Source organism: Carassius carassius, chromosome 8, assembly GCF_963082965.1.
Source record: "Carassius carassius chromosome 8, fCarCar2.1, whole genome shotgun sequence".
Taxonomy (NCBI): Eukaryota; Metazoa; Chordata; class Actinopteri; order Cypriniformes; family Cyprinidae; genus Carassius; species Carassius carassius.
In genome coordinates, this window is record NC_081762.1 from 23005450 (window position 1) to 23030017 (window position 24568).

General features: G+C 38.3%; 1 protein-coding gene and 1 long non-coding RNA gene across 5 annotated transcripts in view; one reads left to right on the forward strand and one right to left on the reverse strand.

Annotated features, from left to right (window-relative positions):
* LOC132145572 (uncharacterized) overlaps positions 1-24568 on the reverse strand; it is a 229446-nt gene that overhangs the window by 152994 nt on the left and 51884 nt on the right. The gene's annotated exons all lie outside the window — the stretch shown is intronic.
* Positions 1-24568, forward strand: part of LOC132145569 (gamma-aminobutyric acid type B receptor subunit 1-like) — a 131232-nt gene that overhangs the window by 46238 nt on the left and 60426 nt on the right. For 3 of the 4 annotated variants that reach the window (XM_059556692.1, XM_059556690.1, XM_059556691.1), the window contains 3 exons: positions 1690-1875; positions 1984-2001; positions 23182-23342. In XM_059556692.1, the coding sequence (XP_059412675.1) occupies positions 1690-1875; positions 1984-2001; positions 23182-23342 (365 nt within the window). Of the gene's footprint in view, positions 1-1689; positions 1876-1983; positions 2002-22599; positions 23343-24568 lie in introns of those variants that run through there. The other variant, XM_059556693.1, reaches the window with a different exon arrangement.

The following is a 24568-nucleotide window of genomic DNA, read 5'->3' on the forward strand; positions in this document are numbered from 1 at the left end:
AAAAATGCATGAGTGATGGAGGTGTTTTTGTCAGTAGGAACAGTAGGAAAACTGTTTATCAGGAAACCAGATACATCTGGTTTTACAAGATCAGCAGTCATGTTTTAAAATGTCAACAAATGTGTTTACTATGAAACAATGTTTCATAGTAAATCACACAGTGTGTTTACCTACCATATAAATCATAACTTCTCTTTGACATCTCTTCTTAAATTAATCTGATTTAAATGACCTTACTCTAACAGTGCCTCAGAATGAAGTGATTAGTGATTATGGTGATGTTTTACAAAATAATGCTTAGTGTAGCCATTTTCAAACTGACTCCAGGGGGCCACAGGGGAGAGATACGTTCAGAGAAAAACAGTGTGTAAAAATTGTCTGAATACATGTGTAGTTGGCTTTTATATTTTAGGATGGGGTCTCTCGTATGAGAATGATCATAATTGGGTGTCCATGGCATGTAAGAGATCGAAAACCCCTGGATTAGTGCATAGTGTGCAGTATACACTGTTCAGTGCCTGCTGCTGGGAGGAATTAAAAGCAGTACACAGAATACACTGATGAGCATTTCAGACAGTTTGTGCAACACTGCTGTCACATGACCTCATTAATTCAGCAACTATTTCTGATTTACAAAATACATCTGTCAAAATTGTGGTGTGCAAAACTGTGGCTGATCTGATAAATTCATCACACTAGGAAGGTCACGCAGCATTGCATTGTGGGACATGGTACCCATGAAGGCAGATGGAGTACAGCAGGTCATCCAGGTAAATACCTGGGATTCATGGCAAAGTATATCCCACAATATAATGCAGCTTGTCTTAACCTTCTATTTCCAGTGTGCATCATTTCCATTATTCGTTATGGCTTGACGTAACGTTCAAAGGCTTGGGGTCAGTAAGATTTCTGTATTTTTTTTAAAGAAGATATGCTCCCCATGACTGAATTTATTTGATCGATAAATGTATGTTAATATATTTTAAAATATCATTTATTCCTGTGATGCAAAGCTGAATTTTCAGCATTATTACTCCAGTCTTCAGTGTCACGTGATCCTTCAGAAATCATTCTAACATGCTGATTTTGCTGCACAAGAAGCATATCTTCCTATTAATGTAGAAAACATTATTTTTTAACATTAATTATAAACATTACTCTTTTCAGGACATTCTCAAAAATGAATTTTTGTCAGATTTAGCTAAAATATTTTTTTCAGCAGTTTTGTCCCCAAAAGTAAGCTAGGTCAAGTACACCTGCACACACACACAATTCAAACCTTCAAACTGTCCTGTGCTGTTTGAAAATGGCGTTCACACAAAAGTGCAGATGCATTTGACAATCACTACGTGATGCAACTATGAAGTACTACAGATGGTCGCTGAGCATATTGTGCGTTATATAATTGGTCTCTCAGGGTGATACGTTCTGTTCTTGCCATCTTTTCATTGCTAATAATATAAGAAATGAATGGTAAGACTGCAAGCTTTATAAAGGTAATTAATCCTGTAAAAGAAATGTCCATTCCAGTCTGCTCACATAAAGGATAGATCCTAAATGCATATAACCCATCCTTTAGCATCAAGTCAACACAACAGTGTGAAGCACCTCTGAAGTTTTGAATGGCATCCAGTGTGTTTGTATAAGTGACCCTGTGCTGTGGTGTGTGTGTGTGTGTGTGCTCCTCAGTGCTGCCGTGTGCGCGGGTGTGGACGTCTCTGGAGAACGGCCGTGTGACGGTTCACCCTCCAGGCCCAGCGGTGGAGGGCACTATACTGCACTACAGCTGTCTGGAGGGTTTCATCCTGGTGGGCAGAAACAGCACTCAGTGCACTAAACTGGGCAAGTGGGACTCACCCAAACCTGTCTGCCACTGTGAGTGCCAGTGTATTTGTCTGCTTTCAGTTTCAGATCAGGTTTATATTTTGTTCATTGCTTATAATTTTTTTATTCTCTTTCTCCTGTGTTCTGCTTCTAATGCAGATGACAGACATTATACAGGTAAGAATGTGTTTGTATTCTTATGCAGGGTGGGGATTATCCCCGGTGGGGATAAATTTAACCCCCCCTCAAAGTGATCAGTGCAACTACACTAGTGAGACGGATCACAAAACTTATCACGGATCCGTGGTTTGATTAAAGTAAATTTATCTGCGCAGCCTCTCTGTATTCACTACTCTGCAGACTTGCTCAATGTCCCGCCCACGGCGATATCTGATTGGTTAGACCTCACGAGTAATAGCCTATCAACACTTGCGAGACGGTTGAAGCCGGTGTTCTGTCGATTTGTCCTGCGCTGTCAGATTTTCCTACCTCGCATTAAAACAATTCCGGTCCGCTGGGCAGTGGAGTTGCTAACTTGGAGACTTTGTCGCTAGCGACATTTTGGGCAATCATTATTTAGTCTCTGAGACTAAAGAGACTGCCGTACGAGCGTGAGGTCTCTCTTTCCCAGCGCGAGCCTCTCTCTCTCTGCATCTGTTATGTTCAGCGAGCGCAGAGAGGAGCAGCACTTTCAGTAAAAAAAAAAGATATTCTGTTGCTTCTAACTCTGTTTCACAAGCAAGTACAGCCGACATCAGTCACAGCACAACCACTGACTTTATCGTATGTGTATTTGATTTCATTAGTGCAGATTAATGTTTGAGAGCTGGTTATGTAGTCTTAATGGACCACATTTCAGTCATTATAATATTCATTCAGTTGTCTGACAACAGAAACATTAAAATATAGTAATAAATACAGTTTTATTGAGAATTAAATTAAATGGCTAAATTAAATTGCAGTATGTGAGCATAGGGAGGCAATACAATACGACGCACTTACGTCATAAATATGCTAATTAGCGCATGACATCATCTAGTTCATGTTCTCATGATTTATTTTTATGAATTAAAATGTTTCACCCCCCCCCCCCCCCCCTCTGTTTTTTTTTTAAATCGCACCCTGTTCTTATGTATGATGAGACCAGTATTGTAATTACTGAGGAGGCATTGCAATAAACTGAAACTTTATAAAAGGACTAATTATCTAGAATTTTCCAAACTGAAGACTTCTTGGCTACATCTGCCATTTTTCATGTTATGCCAAGTTCCCTAGAAGTGAACTTTTTTTTTTTTTTATTGCACACATTGGATTGAAACCCTCCTTTTTTTCCTCACATAAATAAAATTCGCTACTTGGACGGATATATAGGTTGTGTTATCTGTGAATAGGTTATGTGATCTTCAACATTTCAAATCAAATAATAGATACATTTTATCACTTGTTTATCATTTCCATTTTCATATAAAAGCTGCAAGATTTGTATTTCATCTACTTTTTTAGCATAGATGTAATTGGCAGCTTGGACGGGCGGGACATGTCCCCACCGCTTTTTAAAAACCATTGAAAAAATAGCCATGGGGAAATCTTATAAAGCAAAGTAAAAGCATCTTGTTGTTCATGATTTCATTCATTGATGTAACAAAATACATTTGTGACAGTCAGGCCTGATCTATAAACCTTAGCATATACATATCAGGATTTATAAACAATATCTAACGTTATCCAACTTATGTGCAACACCACTCACTCTGGACTGTACACGCTCTTTTATTGTTGGATCAAGATGGAATAAACAGAATGCTTTATATTTAAAAGAATAAATTTATATTTATATTTATTTATTTATATTTAAATAAATTATATTTGCACATTTAGATCCATTATACTACTCTAATGAATGAATGAATGAGTTAAGCAATCAAATTACATTAAATAATTATCCAGCAGTTAACATTTCTATACATTTAAAGCATAAATATGCATGCGCTGCTTTTAGAATAGACATGCTGTATGTGTTAATGACAGCAAAGTTTGCTTTACTTTTTGAGACAGATAAACCGATGCTTTTTAGTAACCAAGAACCCTTGTGAAAAAGAGGTGCGCTTAATTGTACCGACTCTAAAATGAGTGTACTTTGAATCTGTACTTGAACGCAATATTAAACAATATTTATAAAATACAAGGCCTCTTAAGATAGTACACTTTCATGAGTGTGTTTCTTAAAACCTGTTAGTGCACTTTTTTAATAAAGACTCATAAACACTTCAAATGTTAATTTTACATTAACATTTTCACTTTAAAATACATTATTATTATTATTATTATTAAGTTTTAAGTTTTATGTTGTGCTTTAAAGGGATCATTAACTGAGAAATTAAAATTCCCTTGATCTTCTGACATATAAGAGGTCATTTTACTATATAAAAAAACGTCCTGTAAGTTTCAGAACTCAAATCTTTCTCATTAGTCTAAAAGCAGGTTACATTGAAGTCAGTCTGCAAAAACGACAGCTTTTGGCAGACCAGCTTTTGGCTAGCAGCCACATACATAAAAAAGAGTAAATAAGATAAAAACTTTTGACTCACATGCATAACTTGTGCAATGCAATACATTGTGATGTGATTGGCAGTCACACATCTCATAATGTCATTGCATTTTATAAAAAAAATGAATCTGTGCCTTGTGCTAAGTAGGTCTGCCCCTGACTAATGATTTTTTTTCTGGTTGCACGTTTATATTAAATAGATTAATACAATAACCTACAAAACCATCCTTTAGGCGTAGTCTATGCCACACTCAAGGGTGTGCACCAGCAAAGGTATTGATTATGAATGCATCTGTGAAAAAGATGTTATTATTATATATTAATATACTAGTGCTTTCTCAGTCAGTGTCAGCTGCAAAGAAGTTGCCAAATGCCATCTCCACAGTTTGCTGTTAATGGACGTGCCTTTAATAGAGAAATGCAAAAAAGGTTTATTTCTGTGAGCCGTTGGTTTATTGTTGTGACGTACTCCATCCACGCAGACTGCATGAGACAACAGAAATTTCATATCCCAAAATTGACAGAGTATTTTAACTTCTTTCTGAAAAAAAAAAAAAAAAAGCATGGGCTTGCTCGGGCGCCTCCATGTCATACAGTAAGCGCAATAATACTCCCACACTCCTCATAAACACTTCAAATGCACCTATATAGTGATTTTATTATTCATATAAAAAATAATAATAATCCCCTGTTTTGGTCATATTTACTATTGATTGCCCTGCTCCCCGTCAATGATATAGCACCAGTGTTGCCAGATTGAACGGATGATTTCCAGCCCAAAAGCTCACAAAGATCCACCCACTCCAACAAAAAACTGCCAAAACTTTAAAAGTCAAAATAATGTGACAGAATATGTCAGTCAAGGTTGTTAAGAGCCATTTTAACTCCTTAAAACAACATAATGACAACAAAATAATGTAATAACGTTAAATACATTTCAAAGTCAAAACTAACAAATCCAGCAGCTTTCAAGGATATACCAATCTGGATTGTTTAAAAGATAAAATACAGGATCGTATAGATATAGATTAGATATAAATAGATTTTGATTAAACCATTTCCCTGTGTGGAGCCTTCGTGTCATCTCTCCCTCAACAGGCGTAATTCACGTTTTGAGTGTTAAAACACTCTCCCACTCTTTACCATGTAACTTATATTTAGGCATTATGATCAGTTCATACATTTAAAATTAGATCCGTTGTTGCTCATGAATCATCACGTCTGTCTGCAGATTTTGTTTGGCTAAAAGTATGGCCGCGACGTCCACATCAGCATCAGCGCCTCTGCACTACAGTGTGACTGTGTTTATAACGTCGTGAGGACTGTTTGGATGCAGTATATGCACACTTGGGTTTGTTTGTTAGCCAATTACCCTACTATACAATATATGTTTAAAAACTGCTAAACTGACCCCAGACCAGCCCAAATTTTTTAAACCCACCCAAGCCAATTTTAAATATCCTTAAATATCCAAAAGAATCCCAAACTTACCAAATGGTATTGTTTGTTTATTGCAGGTGTTTTAGCGAATCACTTTTGGTGGTTGCATGTGACTAACTTTGATTTCTGTGGGAAGATTTACATACAGGAGGTAATTATGGTTGAAAGACCTGGGCTGTCTGTCTTCAGTGTTTTCTAATCTTGATGGCCATCTATTCTATTGTTATAAAAATGAGACCCTTTTACCAGACACATAGAGACCTTTTTTAAACAACATCAAACATGAATAGTTGTATTGTAATAAACTCTGATTAAGAAAGGTGGTATCGATGATCTTTGTAGTGTCCTGTGTTTAGATTGAAATGAAGGGAGAGAGAGGGAGAGTGATTAAAGGAAGTGGATGTGGAGAATCATACAGAGGTGTGAAACTTTCTCTCAGTTGTGTGTATTGTCTTGAGTGAAGGTCTAAGGCTTGTGAAACAGAGTTCAGGTGTCGGTTCTCGTAAGAGTAAGAGTTCTTCGTCTTTTTTCAGACTGTGGCCTTCTGAGATGAACATAAACAAGGCATACTTCAACGAAGGATTTTCAGGAAGATTGAAACGAAAGACAATGCTGTGCTGACTATATTGGATCCAGCATTAATTATATGATATGTATGTGTTGAGTTATTTATGGGTTATCACAGCAGCGTCCATCTGTGAAGGACATAGACTGTCAAACATACACAACTATTAGTCAATCATAGCAGAGTGTTCTGATGAGGGCGGTTAAAACAGGACAGAAAATAGCTTAATATTTCTAAATGAAGTAAAAATGTTGATAGCATGTTAAATGTTAAAAAGGCACTTCATGACCCATTTTAAGAAGTGCACTTATTTTGATGTGTTGGCTAACATACTAAAGCACATGCAAAATACTTGATTATAATTTGGATTCGAATTTGATCATAATGTAGTGAATTATTCAATTACATTTAAAGTTACTATATTTTTAATGCATTAAATTGCTACCAAATTCTTACATTAACTGCAAATATATGTACATACATGGCATACAAGTTTCAATATGATTTATGTTAAAGTACTTTTTAGTTTACCACAAATGGTTGTCAGTACATTGTTACCATATTTTAAAGACAGTACAAAAATAAAGGTAATTATGAAATTACATATAAAGATACTACACTCTCAGTATTGAAAAGGTACCACCCCAGTGACAGCTTTTGCCAAAGCTTTTTTTTTTTTATCGTTTATTTGTCTAAGAAATTGGTGGTGTTAATCTCTACCTGGCTGTGGCACTGTTGAGTGTAAAGTACTGTGAAGTTCCCCAATCAAAAGAAAGAGTAAGATGAAAATCTACTCTCCTGTCAAAAGGGGGCAGCATTTCATTCAGCAGTCAGTAAGTTCCTTTACTAACCGGAAGGGGGCAGCATTAGATAAATTAATCTTGGTAATGCGATCCTAAAATCATATCAGAAGATGGCAGTATTGAGTGCACAAAGAGCTGTACATCCTGTTAATTAGACTGTCTGTCATATAGCATTCACCGATGAGATCCCCTGTATGCTTACCATATATGCATATGGTAAATATGAAAAATGAATTCAATAACACCATAGGGAAGCAGGATCGTAACATACAGACATCCATAATCCCACATGTCACCGCCTGAGATTACATGACGTATGGATTCCCCACGGTACTCATGACCTTGACTTCCACAGGGCCAGATCGAGGTGAATGAATTGTAGATACCCATCCTGGATGTTTTGGCATGTGCGCGCGTGTGCATGACACTGTGTGCAGATCAGACAGTGCTGTTTGCTAAATTGATTAATGGAGGTGTCACTGTCGCAATATGGCAGTGATGTCTGCACAGTGAGAGAGAGGGTGATGGAAGGCCGGCCGGCAGGAAATGATAGAGGAGAGGAGGATGAAAATGAAGGAGAGGAAATGAGATGGAGAGAGAGGAGGGGAAAAGGAAGAGGGGGCACAAAAGTAGGGGTTTGCGGGAATAGAGCGATAGCATGGAAGAGAAAAAGCAATTTAGGAGGAGGGACAGGAAGAGTAGATGATTTATGCGCTACATCTACATAGTAAATGCTGTTTTCTCACAGTTTTTACCTGGAAATGCACTCCCAGGTTATCACATGCTTTTTGCCGCCACCTGCCTCTGCCAGCAGCAATGATAACCTGCACAGTTATCTATACCTACCTTTAAGTGTTACAGATCACATTTGTACTGTCTAATCCATAATGTGTGTCAATACTTGCCATACTTTGACCAATCCATCCAAGAAGTCACAAGACACAAAATGCTAATGATGCTGATGAGAACTGCTCAGTTAGCAACAAGACAAAACACTGTAGATATGTCTAGTAACTGGCTAGAACATCCTAGCAAACAGCTACAACATCCAAGCATTCAGTCAGCCAAATAAAATCAGCATTCATTTTCACTTTTACATCACATAGATATAGATACAAACATAAAAATAAATGTGGATAGTATGTGGTAGCTAGGGGTTCTGTGTGGTTTCTAGGGTGTGGCTCAGTGGTTGCTAATTGTTTGCTTTCTACCCCAAGTCAAATAAGTCCATCTCCTCTATAATAGTCAAGGCTTCGGCTCCTTTTTCAATGCACGTCTTTTTCATCCTCATCATCTGCAAAGGCAAAGATAAAAATCGAAGTCTTTTCCTTTAGAAAATGAATAGCCTCTCCCCAGCTAGTCGCTTAATAAGGTATCATTTAACAGTGGGATGAGTTAAATATTGAAGCTTAATTTTGTGGGTTAGGTGTTTGTTCAAATCACTAACCCTAAGTATGAGCAATAATTAGAGGGATGATTGCCTTTAAAACTGCAACTAACCAGCCACTTATTGATCTCACAATGACAATGTACTGCATCAGACTAGAGGAAGTATTGAAAGTCCTGGGATTGAATGCACTGTCTGGTCATTTAAAAGGACTGGGCACTGTCTGTGGATATCATTAGTCTTTAGTGCTGAGACAGGATGATGTGGTGTAGACTATTGATTGATGAAATAGGTGGCTAAGAATGAGTGTAATGAAGGCTTGGTATTTGTTATGGCTTTTAGTCATTAGACAAGCACACTGCTGCCCTCCAGAGAGAGGACTTTAGGAGACGCTGCCGTTCAATATTGATGTTGAGAATGAAGCTCTGTGATTGGTCCACTCTCAACGTTCAGCATGCCGCATTAGAGGATTTTAATTAAGAGAGGATGCACACAGCGCCGGTGCAATCTTGCTCTCTCTCTCTTTCTCCACCTATCGATGGAGCTCACAGCATGTAAGAGATCATCACATGGAAGCATTTCAGTGTCCGTGTGAATGAAAGCACCATGCTTACCAGAGTAGGATTTAGTTCATCCTGTGTATGTGTTTCTATGCACCTTTGAATGTCTGTTTAGTGCTGCGTTTCTCATTGTGTCTGATAATTTCATGGGTAGCCAAGAAAAAGGTCTCCCTATGGATCGATTTCCCCAATGGCATTTACATGACATTCTCAGTGCCCACTTAAACCTGGTTCTGTATCCATGGACCTAATCTCATTCTCAACAGAAGTCTATGAAATCCGTGTGCAGTCGTGCAGGAGAATGAGACCGTAGAGAATAAACAACGGTTAGCTTGAGCTCTCCTCATTTTCAGAGCCGCATTTTATTTAAAAGTGTCGATAAATTATTCAGGAGCAATCACAGAATGTTACAACCTGGAATTGCAGAAATGGCGTACACCTACAGCACAGCGTGCCAGAAAACCTCCTGTCTGCTATTTTCTTGTCCATTTTACCCAGTCCCTGCACCTGCCACTGCACACATCACCAAAATACAACACAACCACAGCTACTGACTTGTCAAATACGTTAAAGACACCTGCCACGCTGACTTCCAGAAAATGACACATCTGTAACACCTACCAGGTGACGTCTAACACCATGCAACACTCATCACAGCCGCTTCCCCTGACAGCACACTCAGTATCTCATATACCATATTGGATTTTTAACCCTGGGTTATCATGCTCCATGTTGAACACTGTTCAAACCTTAAAAATTAAAAATTAAAAATATAAAGTGTGTATATATATATATATATATATATATATATATATATATATATATATATATATATATATATATATATATATATACACACACACACACACACACACTCTCACACACACACAAATACACACACACACACAAATAGTGACAGTAACAATTATGTTACAAAATATTATAAAATGATTCTCAAAAACATTATTTGGACTTTTTTTTATAATGGTTTCCTAATAAATATTAAGCAGCACTGTTTTTATATTTGATAAAAAGAAGAAAATAAAAACAGCAGCAAATCAGCCTATTAAAAATATTTCTCAAGGATCACATCATATGACAGTGAAGACTGGAGTAATGATGCTGAAACTTCAGCTTTGCATTAAAGGAATACATTTCATTTTAAAATATATTAAAAAGAAAATATTTTAAATTGTAATAATATTTTACAGCATACTGTATCGTATCTGTATCATATACATACTGTATATTGTTTAAATGTATGCTTGATCAAATAAATTCAGCGTTGTTGAGCATTAAAAAAACCTCTATTAAAAACACTTTAAAATCATATAATATAAGTCCACATTGAAAATCTAGAATTAGAATTTAATTCGAAGCTGGGATTAAACAACGGTTTAGAATTTTGAATAATAAAAAAAATTGTTATGCTGATTTATAGTGAAAAAGGCAGAATAGAAGCATTTTCCACTTTGAGTGGTCTTGTTTTGACCCCACTTTATATAATAGCCCTGTCTTAATCCCTGTTAAAAGCTTAGATAACATTTTTAGTGCTATTCATTGCTGAATCTAAACACAGTCGACTGTCTGCTGCTAAACAACCCTACAGTAACATACTAGCAGTGTTGTTTCATACTAGGGTTAAAACAATTAGAACCACCAATTAGTGTTAAATGCTGGCTAACCCAGGGTTAAAAGTGGTAGAACCTAATCTCCAAAAATACCCAGGGTTAAGCGTAGCTCAGAAATCCTGAAATCAGATCCACTCACCTACACATGTCGGTCAGTGATGATCCTGGATTGCGTGTTGGAAAGGCAGCAGTGGCCTGAAAATGGTGTGGTGAAGCCGGCGTCATCAGCTCTGTGATTTCTCCGTTGACCTCCATCATGCAGCTGATCATCGGCACCGCCTAGGTTAAGTGGCTCACCTGTGGACAGCTTTTGAGAGAAATGAGCCACATAGCATCCTAATCCTCCAGACCAGCTCAGCCGCCTGCTCTCCCCCTCCTTCCTCCTTCCTTCTCTACATACCCCACTCACACTTTCTCTATTACCCTGTCAAGCTCTTGTGTACGTTTATGAATGTAACCATTGATTTGAATACAAGTATTCTGTGCCCCTGAAGGCTATTTGAAAATAATGAGTTGTACCGTGCCGATTGCGCGGCTGCAAGAGAAAAGATTACATTAAACGTGGCGTAAGCAGGTTTACGATGTCATTTATGTGCATTTCCTTTCCCAATTATCCCTGCTGCATGTGTGTAATAGACCCAATGAGAGGTCTTTCTTTACAAGCCACATCATAACACGCTTCACGCATCCACCGCAATCGCTTGCGAGGAGAAGATGCTGATGCAATCACATCTAACTTGTTACATGGTTTATCAATGTCTTCCCTCCCTCGGATACTTTGGAGACCCTGAAAATACCTTGGCTTTAATCCCGCTTATTCGCTTTCTGCCTATTCATCGAAGGTGCAAAAACACAAGGGTTCTCAAACAGTGAAGCGAACGCTCCAATGACAAGTGCATCATAGAGATGGACCATAAACATGAGGGATGGCAGAGCCAGGAATAGCAGAGAGGGTCCAACTCTACCCATAGAGCCAGGGAGATTAGAGGGTGTTTTACTGAAGCATGGCGGATCACATTAACGCTACTACATCCGGCCAAATGAGAAGTGGAAAGAGGAGATAAAGGGGCAGGTAGGGTGAAAGTGAAGTCATAAATGATGGTCGCAGAGGTGAAACGTTCAAGAGACGGAGATGGCAGCAATGACAAAAGCACTTATGAGATCAGAATTTTGGGCAGCCGATTGGGCCACTTCAAGTGTGATTTTAAATCTGATATATTTAAAAGTTGCATTTTCCAAAGAAGTCTGTTATGCGCACTATGCTTTTTTTATTTTAATAAACATGCAGTAAAAACAGAAATATTATTCTAATTTAAAGTAACTGTTTTCTATTTAAATACATTTTAAATTATAATTTATTCCTCTGATGCAGAGCTGAATTTTTCAGCATCATTACTCCAGTCTTCAATGTACATTGATCTTTCAAAAATCATTCAAACATGCTAATTTGCTGCTCAAGAAGCGTTTCTTATTATTATCAGTGTTGAAAACCGTTGTGCTGCTTCATATTTTTAATCGAAACTAGATTCTTTGATTAATATATAGGTAAAAAAAAACGTTAAAATCAATTTAATTCATATGTGTTATTAAAGTATTCGTTTATTTTCTTAAAAATATATACCATTTCTTTAAAGTATTAATTTCTTTAAAAAAAAATGTTATGCTAGTGTATATCTGATATCTGGATACACTGACCTACATGCAACTGTGTTTGATTTCTTCTCTTAGTTCTTTGTTTCTTAGCTCTATTCATTGAAGTCATTTCGGCATTTACAGGGATTAGATTAGTCAAAATGGAAGTGTCTGCTTTTCTGTTGCTACCCACAAGAATATTTAAATCGCTTACTGTTTTTTTGACAAACAGGGATGTGTGGAAGCTTAATTCCCATCCAAATACATATCTTTGAATTTATACACGGGAATGAATCCAAAAATCATCCTTTTCAAGTTGCACTGTGCTTTAAGGTATATTGTCTGGTAAAATTAAGGCTCAAATGACAGAAATGTGAGTGGGAGCTCTTAAGTTGAAGCAATGTTGGCAACAGGTATGCAATAAATTGCTGTACATTTATATTTACAAAAAAATTATATCATCATAATTTTACTTGCAGGACTGTATGATGACCATTCTCTCCACCGTGTTGTATTATACAAAGACATGTGACTGACAGAACTCGGCATACGTTACATTACAAATTAATTTACAGGCATAACCCTAAAAAAACAATTAGCATCTGAATAGTGCTATTGTTTAATTACAGGCTCAGGTTACTAAATATATGAGAGTTCCTATGATTGATATGAAATATTGAAGTACATGATTTACCTATTAATCTTTCTTCCGGTCTGTTTTATTTTATTATGAGCTTTATATGCAGCCAGACTCTCTTTAATGGAGACAAAACCACATTTAACCACACAGGGCAGACCAATATCAATTTATAGCCTGGTATAGATCAATTTGGTGGGGTTTTATCAATTTTTGGTATTTTATTTGTTAGTCGATAATATCCAAAGTGAATGTAAACAGACATTGTGCATTAAGCCTTGCCATTTAAATGCAGCCAAATCCAAAACCAGAATTAGGAGGTGGAGTAAAACCACATAGTTTACTCTAGCAGGCATGCACGTCATGTAGTTTTATTGTCATTCCCCTTATTACAGAGTGAGTGTAAAAAAATAATGCAAAATAGCGCCTCTGGAACCATGGCGTTCAGTGCTACAAAGGCGATGGCCATGACAGCTGACAGCAATGGAGCACTGGAATATTTTCTCAGCATGACTTAAAAGACGTCATTGGAAATTGCCGTTACCTGCTGTCCGCTATGTAGCGTGTTCCAGACGCAAATAATGTAACTGCATAATTACATTCTGATAGTGCAGCTGCATGTGTTTGAATGAACCGAACAGACTGAGCTCAACAGTAATTTATAAGAACCACACGCTTTAGAGCATGCCGCTTTTTAGCCAGGAGCATTAACCATCAGTGGGCTAGTGGAGGATTTCGAGGGACAGACGTTCAAAACAGCAGGTGTGTTATTAAGCAGTGCCTGGTCATATTTCACACTCCAATTCAACAGAGCAGCCGGGAGCTGCAGTTGCGGCTCGCTCACTGTGCCGCAATCCAGGCACGGATAGATTCTTCCGTTGCTTTGTTATTAAAGCATCCAACGCAGACACAGTTTAAAACTTCTCTGACGTGTGTCTTTTTTTCTCCATGTTTGATCGTGCCTTGGCTCCTGAGTCATCATGACGGCTGAGTGATCTGTCTCCTAATATTCCCCAATTCATTTACTTCTTGGAGGCCTGGGGAAAGGGGCCACGATGCAATTCTGAACTCTGGCATTTAGTGGTAAATGAAATTTGGTGTCAAATTTAACAAATCTGTTTGGAGAACGCACACCATGGCAGCCAAATAAAAGGATTATTGGGGTGACGAGAGGGAATTCTTTGGCTGGATGCTGAGATCGCATCCCAGACTGTCTGTAGGGGGTTGGGTATTTATTTACTCAAAGTCATGCATTATTTGCTTGTCTGGTTTTGATTGTCCTCCACATATTGTGTCGACCTCTTTCGTTATTGAATTATGCCTTGTGAAAAATAACAGCAGACACCTTTGTTCGTCCTTTGTGCGCTCAGAGAATGTGATGCATATCAGTGGTGCCTTACAATTGCCTGGCTGCCTTCATGCGTTTGGTGACCTGGCAACCTCAAGAACCAATCAAGCTGCCCAGCTGTGACCTGGCAACCAGAACAGCCAATCACAATGTCCCACTGTGACCTTGCAGAAGTGGCATGACAAGGCGACTTGTGCAAACCATGATCATTAGCCAGCAACCACCTGTCACTTCGCTTATATCTGCTTGTCTGTAGAGGTCAAAGAATCAATTGTAATTGCAGAGGAAGCCTTTCTTTGTAAAATGATAGTCTTTCTTACGAATATGATGTGGATGAGGTGTCATTTTCTTTGACAAAATGTGTCTTGATGGTGGGTTACAGCACAGCCCATTTATCTGCTTCTGAACCAGGACCTTGTTGTATATTCTGACATTTCTTAACAATTTAAAGAACAAATATACCCTGACAGTTGATTTTAGGTGTTTTGTGGACAAGATAATAATAAACACTCTTGTACAGTTGTGTTCTAGAATTTGTGTGTGTTTTGTCAGCTGTATCCTATAATGAGGACATTCCCCAACTTTATGGCCTAGGAAGAAATATTGCACAAATGCAAACAAGGCTCTTCCATTTAGACCCTGCAACTCAATCCTGTAATTAATGCTAGGTTGTAATTCAGCCCCAGGCATATTAGTAATGCGAGTTAAATGGCTGTGGAGCTGCTGCCCTTCACTTGAGGAATGGTGTCAGATTTCTCTAGTAAGAGAAGCCAGATTCACTGCAGCACCTGGAATGAACACATATGGATGTTACTGCATACGTGGGTTTTAAATAGAGTTGGGTATCAAGAACTGTTCTTACTCCATTTTGGAAAAAAAAAAAGACTGGAAAAGTCTGATTACATAATGAAGGTCTTTTGTGAGCCAGTTCTTTTTAATCAAAACCATACAGCAAATGAAGTGTCAACTATCACACAAATTGCTTCAATAGGTCTTTTTGTTTTAATGAATCTACAACTTACAGCTCAACCAGAGTTGCCAAACTCTTGATCAATTGGTTGTGCTTTAGGTTTTAGATTCACTAAAAAGGGTAATCTGATTCATGCACAACGGAGCGGATTCTTTTCACTGATTCAAAAGAATACAGTGTATCCGACAGTCTAATTGTCTAATTTTTAGTCAGTTCTTTTTAGTAAATTAAAAACATGCAATGTTAAGTCCAATTTCTGAATGAATGGTTCTAATCATCCATTTATAATAGATATTATAATTTATAAACCTATAGTGCAACCTGTGTAGTCTAGTTTCCAAACAAAATACTCAAAATACAGTACTCAACACAATCAATGTAGTCCATTTTTTTTGTTTTTAATTCAACAGTCTGGTGTGGTCTAATTTTCTAATGAATAATTATATTTAGTAAATTCTTGTAAGTGAATAAAAAACATACAACCCGAATTCCGGAAAAGTTGGGACGTTTTTTAAATTTTAATAAAATGAAAACTAAAAGACTTTCAAATCACATGAGCCAATATTTTATTCACAATAGAACATAGATAACATAGCAAATGTTTAAACTGAGAAAGTTTACAATTTTATGCACAAAATGAGCTCATTTCAATTTTGATTTCTGCTACAGGTCTCAAAATAGTTGGGACGGGGCATGTTTACCATGGTGTAGCATCTCCTTTTCTTTTCAAAACAGTTTGAAGACGTCTGGGCATTGAGGCTATGAGTTGCTGGAGTTTTGCTGTTGGAATTTGGTCCCATTCTTGCCTTATATAGATTTCCAGCTGCTGAAGAGTTCGTGGTCGTCTTTGACGTATTTTTCGTTTAATGATGCGCCAAATGTTCTCTATAGGTGAAAGATCTGGACTGCAGGCAGGCCAGGTTAGCACCCGGACTCTTCTACGACGAAGCCATGCTGTTGTTATAGCTGCAGTATGTGGTTTTGCATTGTCCTGCTGAAATAAACAAGGCCTTCCCTGAAATAGACGTTGTTTGGAGGGAAGCATATGTTGCTCTAAAACCTTTATATACCTTTCAGCATTCACAGAGCCTTCCAAAACATGCAAGCTGCCCATACCGTATGCACTTATGCACCCCCATACCATCAGAGATGCTGGCTTTTGAACTGAACGCTGATAACATGCTGGAAGGTCTCCCTCCTCTTTAGCCCGGAGGACACGGCGTCCGTGATTTCCAACAAGAATGTCAAATTTGGACTCGTCTGACCATAAAACACTATTCCACTTTGAAATAGTCCATTTTAAATGAGCCTTGGCCCACAGGACACGACGGCGCTTCTGGACCATGTTCACATATGGCTTCCTTTTTGCATGATAGAGATTTAGTTGGCATCTGCTGATGGCACGGCGGATTGTGTTTACCGACAGTGGTTTCTGAAAGTATTCCTGGGCCCATTTAGTAATGTCATTGACACAATCATGCCGATGAGTGATGCAGTGTCGTCTGAGAGCCCGAAGACCACGGGCATCCAATAAAGGTCTCCGGCCTTGTCCCTTACGCACAGAGATTTCTCCAGTTTCTCTGAATCTTTTGATGATGTTATGCACTGTAGATGATGAGATTTGCAAAGTCTTTGCAATTTGACGTTGAGGAACATTGTATTTAAAGTTTTCCACAATTTTTTTCACAGATTGGAGAGCCTCTGCCCACCTTTACTTCTGAGAGACTCTGCTTCTCTAAGACAAAGCTTTTATAGCTAATCATGTTACAGACCTGATATCAATTAACTTAATTAATCACTAGATGTTCTCCCAGCTGAATCTTTTCAAAACTGCTTGCTTTTTTAGCCATTTGTTGCCCCCGTGCCAACTTTTTTGAGACCTGTAGCAGGCATTAAATTTTAAATGAGCTAATTAAGTGGATAAAAGTGTAAAATTTCTCAGTTTAAACATTTGCTACGTTATCTATGTTCTATTGTGAATAAAATATTGGCTCATGTGATTTGAAATTCCTTTAGTTTTCATTTTATTAAAATTTTAAAAACGTCCCAACTTCTCCGGAGTTCGGGTTGTACAAGCACAGGATAATCGAGTCCAATTCTTGAACAAACGACTCTTATGAGCCAGTTCTTTTTCTTTAATGAAAACCATACAGCATAAACAGTAAAGTCTCAAACAAATGGCTCCCGAACTAATGAATCTTATAATTTGGCTGATTTTAGAGAATCAAAACCTACAACTCAACCAGTGTTGCCAGACTTCTGAACAATTGGCTGTTATGTGCCGATTCTTTGAAGTGGATCTGAAACCTAAAGCACAACCAGTGTGGATCGATTCCTGAAATGACTTACTGAGAGACTTAAATTAGTGTAGCTACTGACTGGTAGGTAATGTGATTACTCATATTTACAAATATTACCACGTTTTTTGTTTGTTTAGTATTGTTGTTAAACATTTAACAGACCAGTTACTGAATTGCATTTATTCTTTGCCTTTTACAAGACATTTAAAAAGTCATACAAATCTTTCACAATAACTGTTTTAAATTTGGCATCAATTGGAAATGAAATGCCCCCAACCCCACCCAAATAAAATAAAATAAAATAATTAATTAGAAATATTAAACAAATCATTACTGGAACCTTAATATATACATAACCAGAAACATTAAATTCATTACAATTCCCATCTGCAGTTTTAAGGTTCAGAGAACATGAACACAATGACAGAGATTCAGATCATTCCTCCAACTGTGAGCCCATCAAACACTGGAGATCTGGCTGCAGGTCCATTTAAACTCAAATTAGATGTCAAATTGTGCGGTTATCTCAGCATCAATCCCATTTGACTTCCCACCAACCAGTAGACAGTGTGGATATGGCTGTATCTTAAAATGATCTGTGCCTTTAGATCTGAAGAAAGTGATATAATTGGTCCCATTAAGGCAGCAATGGAGTGCATCAGGTGTTTGAATTACTGGCAGACACAGTGAAAGGTGGCCCACAGGGACGTCCACAGCTTGCTGCCAGCTCTTTGTGTATTCAGAGGGAGTGTGGGGTAGAGCTGCTGACCTCCACGTGCTGCAGCTTTGTGGGGCTGTGCATGACAGTGGCGAGATTTCTCTCGAGAGGCAGTTTTGCCTCATATTCCCCCAGTCGCCTTCAACCTTGACATTCTTTTCAAAAAGCATGTGCGGATATCCATACTAATTGTGGTGACATCCAGTCTGCTGTGACGTGATCCTACTGCGAGCAGCCCGGGGCATGCTACTCAGTCCTCTTAATACAAATGCATGGAAAGAGACAACAATAGAAGGACAGTAAAAGGGGATATTTATCTTTCACATTTTGACAGAGATGGAATACCAGTATAGTGCTTACTGCACAGTATTTACTGTGTATTCTTAAATAAATGACTCTAATGAACCAGTTATTTTTAGTGAATCAAAATTATGTTCCAAACCATTAGAAAGTTTGTTCATCTTCAAAGACAAATTAAGCCTAATAGATTTCTGTCCATGGAAAGTCCATTCTACTGAAAATTTCAAGATTTAAAAAGTTAATGAAGATAGTTTAAAATTAATGATCACTTCAATTCAGGTTTTCTGAAGAGACATGGTCTCTTTAAATAAAACCAGTTGTAAATAGAAACCTTGGATTCAATTGGAATACGTAAATGGAATGCTGCACTTTTTGCAATTAGTTATGCCATGTAACAGCCATGTTTTATTACTTATTTTAATCAGTGTAACAGCCCTAATATTATTAGTTTATTATTAAGATCACCTTAAAGCTCATTTGTTGCAGTGGAAAGCACAGTCAAGTCACATTTTTATCATACAGTATTAGAAAACAAAAGGTCGAGGTTTTGCTGGTTAGTATGGACCAGTGCACATTCAAATATACCTGTGTAATCTGACAAAGTTATGACTAAGTTTTGCAAGGAGTTGTAGTATAATAAATATTTTACCAGTGTCCGGTTCAGTTTTGGAAGGCTCCTAAATCATGAAATTGGCCTTTCGACATGTTGGTACAAGTAAGAAAGCCTGGGTAATAAGCATCCCAATATCTCCTCGCCGATCATCTTATCAAGGTCTTCAGGATGGCTACAGACTTCCATGGTCTCCGGGGCAAAGTGGCCCTCCAATATTGGTTACCCCTGACATACATTAAAGAGGAAATCAATGGAAAATAGCCTAAAATTGTTGATGGTATATTTATGTATTTATCTATTCTAGCTAAGAGATTTTTTCAGATAATATCACTGGCCCATCTGGATGGTTGGCAACTAAAGCCAGAGGCTGCAGCATCAATATTAGCATACCAATTAGATCAGAATCCTTTCATAAGAACAGGTGTGAATAATTTAAATAAAAAATGAATTGTTATTGAAATGAATAGTGATGTAGTAGTGATGTTGAAAATTAAAGTGTTAATTGACTGTGTTTCCAGACTATCCCTTACTCATTCACTCTACAGTCTTAAATTAACTTCAAGTTTTGTTGTACTGTTGTGGTGATGAATCAAAACATTTTTATTGTTTATATTCCGTCTGTAGTGAACTCTGGAGCACTAGATTTTTTCTGATTGGGCGAGATATCTAGGACCATACCACAAAAGTAGTTTTTGCGAAAAATTCAATATGCTGGAATTCTTTTAATGACGTAAACAAACAAAGCCACAGCAGAACTATTTTGCATCTCTGAGCAACACACAACAGTGTTTCGTTACTGAATCAGTCAGCCATTTGAACGAATCAGTTGAATGAGTTTGTTTTGATCACTGCCACATTTGACCATTCAGGCCGAGTCCTGTTGCCTTAGATCTCAGCAAGAGTGCTAAAATTCTACTATGTTTCACAGATGAAAAATACAATTTTAGCAATGTCAAGTAATTTACCATAGAAATATTTAACTATTACCTTACATTTTATAGCACCACCTATAGGCCAATCTACATAAAAATTGGTGTGCTTGTTTAGAATTATAAGTTGCATTTGCTTACCTAATTTTTTGAAGTTCTGAGGTTTCTCTTACAAGTTGGGTAAACTGGTCTAGAATTGAGTGCCAGCGCCACCCTGGAGGCTAATTGCCACTCTGCATGCACCACACATACAGGGGTGCATTTCAGCTGTGGCACAACCCCAGGGCACTTGCAGCAGCTCCTAAGCTAATACCAGTTCTCTGATATATAGCATTCCTACATTAAAACCAGCACCTCGACGTTTTAATGTAGGAGAGAATGTGAAACTCGAAACAGTTTGTGAGAGAGAGAAACAAAAGGGTGGCCTGAAACCTCTGCAGCTATTCCATCTCGGTTGAGCCTAAAGTGCTTCACTTACGAAAAAATGAATCTTACTGTTTTAAAACATGTAGATATTCCAGAATCGCTAATCAGCTTTGTGCCAGAATGTCAGTGAAAATGTATCGCCCTAACAATCTGAATATCCCAAGGCATCTACTGAAACTGATATCTGGAATTACGTTATTCACTTCGAGGTCTGCTCGATCATGGCCCATGTCAACCCTTACTTTGAGTATCTATGTGATGTAACTGGGCTTGCGCTGTGTTTTTGCAGAAAGAGAAGTTGCAAGATGAATCAAGAGTGTGCTGGGAATAAAACAGAGCAGGAGCAAACAGATCACTGCAGCGATTCTCATCAACTCTCAGGATTAGTGAGAAGGGCGAAAGTGTTACTGAAGCCACTGAACGTGTAGAAAAATGGCACTCAGCTCAGAGGAAAACATTGGGTTCGGGGGAAGGTGAGGAAGAGAGTCAGAGGAAGCAAAGGATCGGTGTCAGCCCATCAGTTTGGAGATACATTATTGAAGACTACATTGAAGTCAGGCACATGTAGTCAGTCGTCTATGGATCCTGTTTACCACGATGTATCTGCTGCAAGGTGCAGGATTAGTGTGAGCGGTGGCTGGGAGTTTGAAAATAGATGGTGCAGTGGAAATGAAGGTGTGTGGGAGAGAGGAACGAAGCATGTGATTCATAATGTAGTGGATAGTAGGTTCTGTCTAAAATGGTTCAGGATACATTTAATCCTTAAATTGATTGGAAAACAACAACAGAGTGAGTGAGTGACATGAAAACAGACTAAACTGTGATTGAAAATGTAAAGATACAGTTGTGTGCGAGAGGGAAGATGTTACTGGGTGCCATAATTAAGTCCTGAGGAATAGACAGTGAGAGAAAGAAAAATGTGGATCCGAGGCGGATGATTTGGGTGTAGTTGGCAGAAAAAAAGATGGGGAGATGGGTGGGTAATAAACCTGAGTGGTTGTGTTAAGGGATTGCAAATCCAAAGTGCTCTGTGAAACGGAGAAGGAAAATTAGACACACACATCTACGACACACACACACACACACACACACACACACACACACACACACACACACACACACACACACACACATAAATGGGGACATTACATCTATTGTTTTTTATGTAAAGGTAGTTATACACTTTTTAACTTAACTTAAACCCACCCATACCCCTAACTTTCATTCCATTCAGAAAACCTTTTTTACAATTTAAAAACAAAACTTGGTTTATTTTTATACTCGTTTTACATGTGAGGACTTCCTTAAAAAGAGAATTTTTTTAAATTAATTTCTTTGTTTTTTTTTGCGATTTTGTCAAGTTTTTGTTCACTTTTGGGTGCTTACAAATTTGTCCCCAAAATAAGATTAAGAAAGGTACACACACGCACACACACACACACACACACACACACACACACGCACACACACTCGTTTCTATCTCTCCTCTCCTTCACTCATAGTTTCTCTCTCACACGCACATTCATACAGTCTCTCTCTCGCTCTCTGTCTGTCTCTATAAACGAACAGATTCTCTCTCAGGCTCCTGCTGCTTCCAACGAACACAACACACTCACTCAATGCTGTGACTTCGTTTCTCTCTTCTTTTGTTTCCGTAGTGGATTTTATACCAATCAGCCACAAAGACATCTTACGTTTTTCAGCGCTAATCGGATCTCACTCCGAACTTACCGTCTCGATTCGTCTGAAGACGCGCATAGAAGATTCCCGCGGATCGTCCGTAACGCTGCGCTTTCTGTAAACAAACATGTAACGGTCATTTCTGTGCTCTATTCGTTCGGGAGAAGCGTGAGTATAAGACTACAGCACGAAAAACTCCTAAGACTACGACACGTTGTTATTGTTTGTAGCGCTCGAGCTCGTTAACGTTGTTTCGCGTGAATGTTTTTGTAACGTTTCGCACAGTTGACTTGATTTCGGCTATTTAAAACTTTGGCGAACCTTTGAAACAGAGTACGTTTTTATAACCATTGATGTAAACACTGGCTGGTTCAATACGCGGACCTTGTTAACGAGATTATAATAGTTTAAATTTCCTCTCCGCAGATTTATCACGTTGATTAGAAATCAAAACCACATGCCTTTGAATCGCCATCGATGTTGTTGTCGTAAATGCATCAACGTTGAAAATGTAAAGGTATTTTAGTGAGTCTAAAAGTATATTAGAGATCTAACGTTATAGGAGTTCAGTGCAGCGTTCACGTGATATTTTGAATGAATAATTTCAGAATTGAAGGAGACTGAAATTTATACAGTTCAAATTATTATAATTATTATTTTTTATGAAAGTAAAATTCTTGGCAAAAACCTACAGCCTTGCCTTTCATGTAAAATAACATCAAGAACATAGACTGTGTTGGCACACACTCATGCCCGCTATGGCCAAACTATCATGGCAGCATCACAGCAGAGGAAGGCGCTTGGTATCAACTTCCTACTTTGTTTTGGCCACCCTTACTTTACTGTTTTCCTGGTCCTGCCCGGTTCTAGGCAAGAAGAAGCTCTACATCGGAGCCCTGTTCCCGATGAGCGGCGGATGGCCGGGTGGCCAGGCTTGCCTCCCTGCTGCCCAAATGGCCCTGGATCTGGTGAACAAGAGAACGGATATTCTTCCGGATTATGAGCTTGAATTAATCTACTATGACAGTATGGTAAGTGAGCACTGCATGTGATCCTCTTTAATTACTTTCCATCTTTCCAGTATCTGTTTGAAAGCATGCAATTGAGTGTGCACCGAACTAGTCACTCCATAAGAGTGTTTACTTGCTGTTAATGTTATTTATTCAAACAGTGTGGAGAGTCATTATCAGTGGCTTGCTGAAGATTTGTGTTCACAGGAGATTTCTGAGCAAATTTACATTTTACGACAGCATATTAGGTCAGCTGTAGTATGCTAATAGGGGTTTGGTGGAAGCTAATGAACATTATGTTCTTTAAATGGGAATTTGTACTTGATTTAGCATGACTTCATTAAAGCTGTGCAGAGGAATGTTTTGACAGCATCATATTATTCATCAGTTATGCTGTCACCTGTTTGCTGGCAAAAATATATTCATAGCAGCTGAATATACCTTCCGCTTTCCCTGTTCGTATCTTTCCATTTGCTTCACTCTCTCTCTGTACTTCTCTCAATCTTTCCCACCTGCGTCCCTCCTCCCCCGCACAATACATACTGCCTCTCTTTCTCTCTCTATCTCTCTTCTCTCTCTCTCTCTCTCTCTCTCTCTCTCTCTCTCTCTCTCTCTCTCTCTCTCTCTCTCTCTCACAGACACACATATGCAGAGTGCAAGCCAGAGTTTTAGACAGAAAAGACATACAGATACATGCAGAGCGCAAACAGTTAATTCCCTGAGACTATTTGGTGTTGCTTAGAGCTTCGCCGTGATTGGTCGGAACGGGTCTGCATTGGAACCCCGCTTCAAAGATACAGGAGAAGGAGGAGAGACTGGGGGTGGAGGTTGGCATGACAACAGTTTCCAAGACAACTGCTGTTCAAACAAACACATAAGGCCACAGATTTCTCTGACAAAAGAGAGAAAAAAGCACAGCCCTTTATGTTTATTGCATAAACAGAGGCAGATGGATAAATGGCAGAAATTAGCTGGCTGGTGTAAGACTATAGACGTATGAAATGCCGTTCTTTTGTCTGCACTCAGACATATTGAGAGCATCGTTTCTGATCCCAAGTGGTAGGTGGATGCACTCGGGACCCCTGCAGTTCTGAATGAATACATGCACACAGAAACACTCTCATGCAGAGAGCCGCATCTGATTAGGATTCAGCACCATGGACAGCTACATTTAGAGAGCAGGAAAGTGCTGTGTCATCAGGAGGTATAAAGCAAGCAGGAACATTTAATCTGAGTTGGGTTTTAGG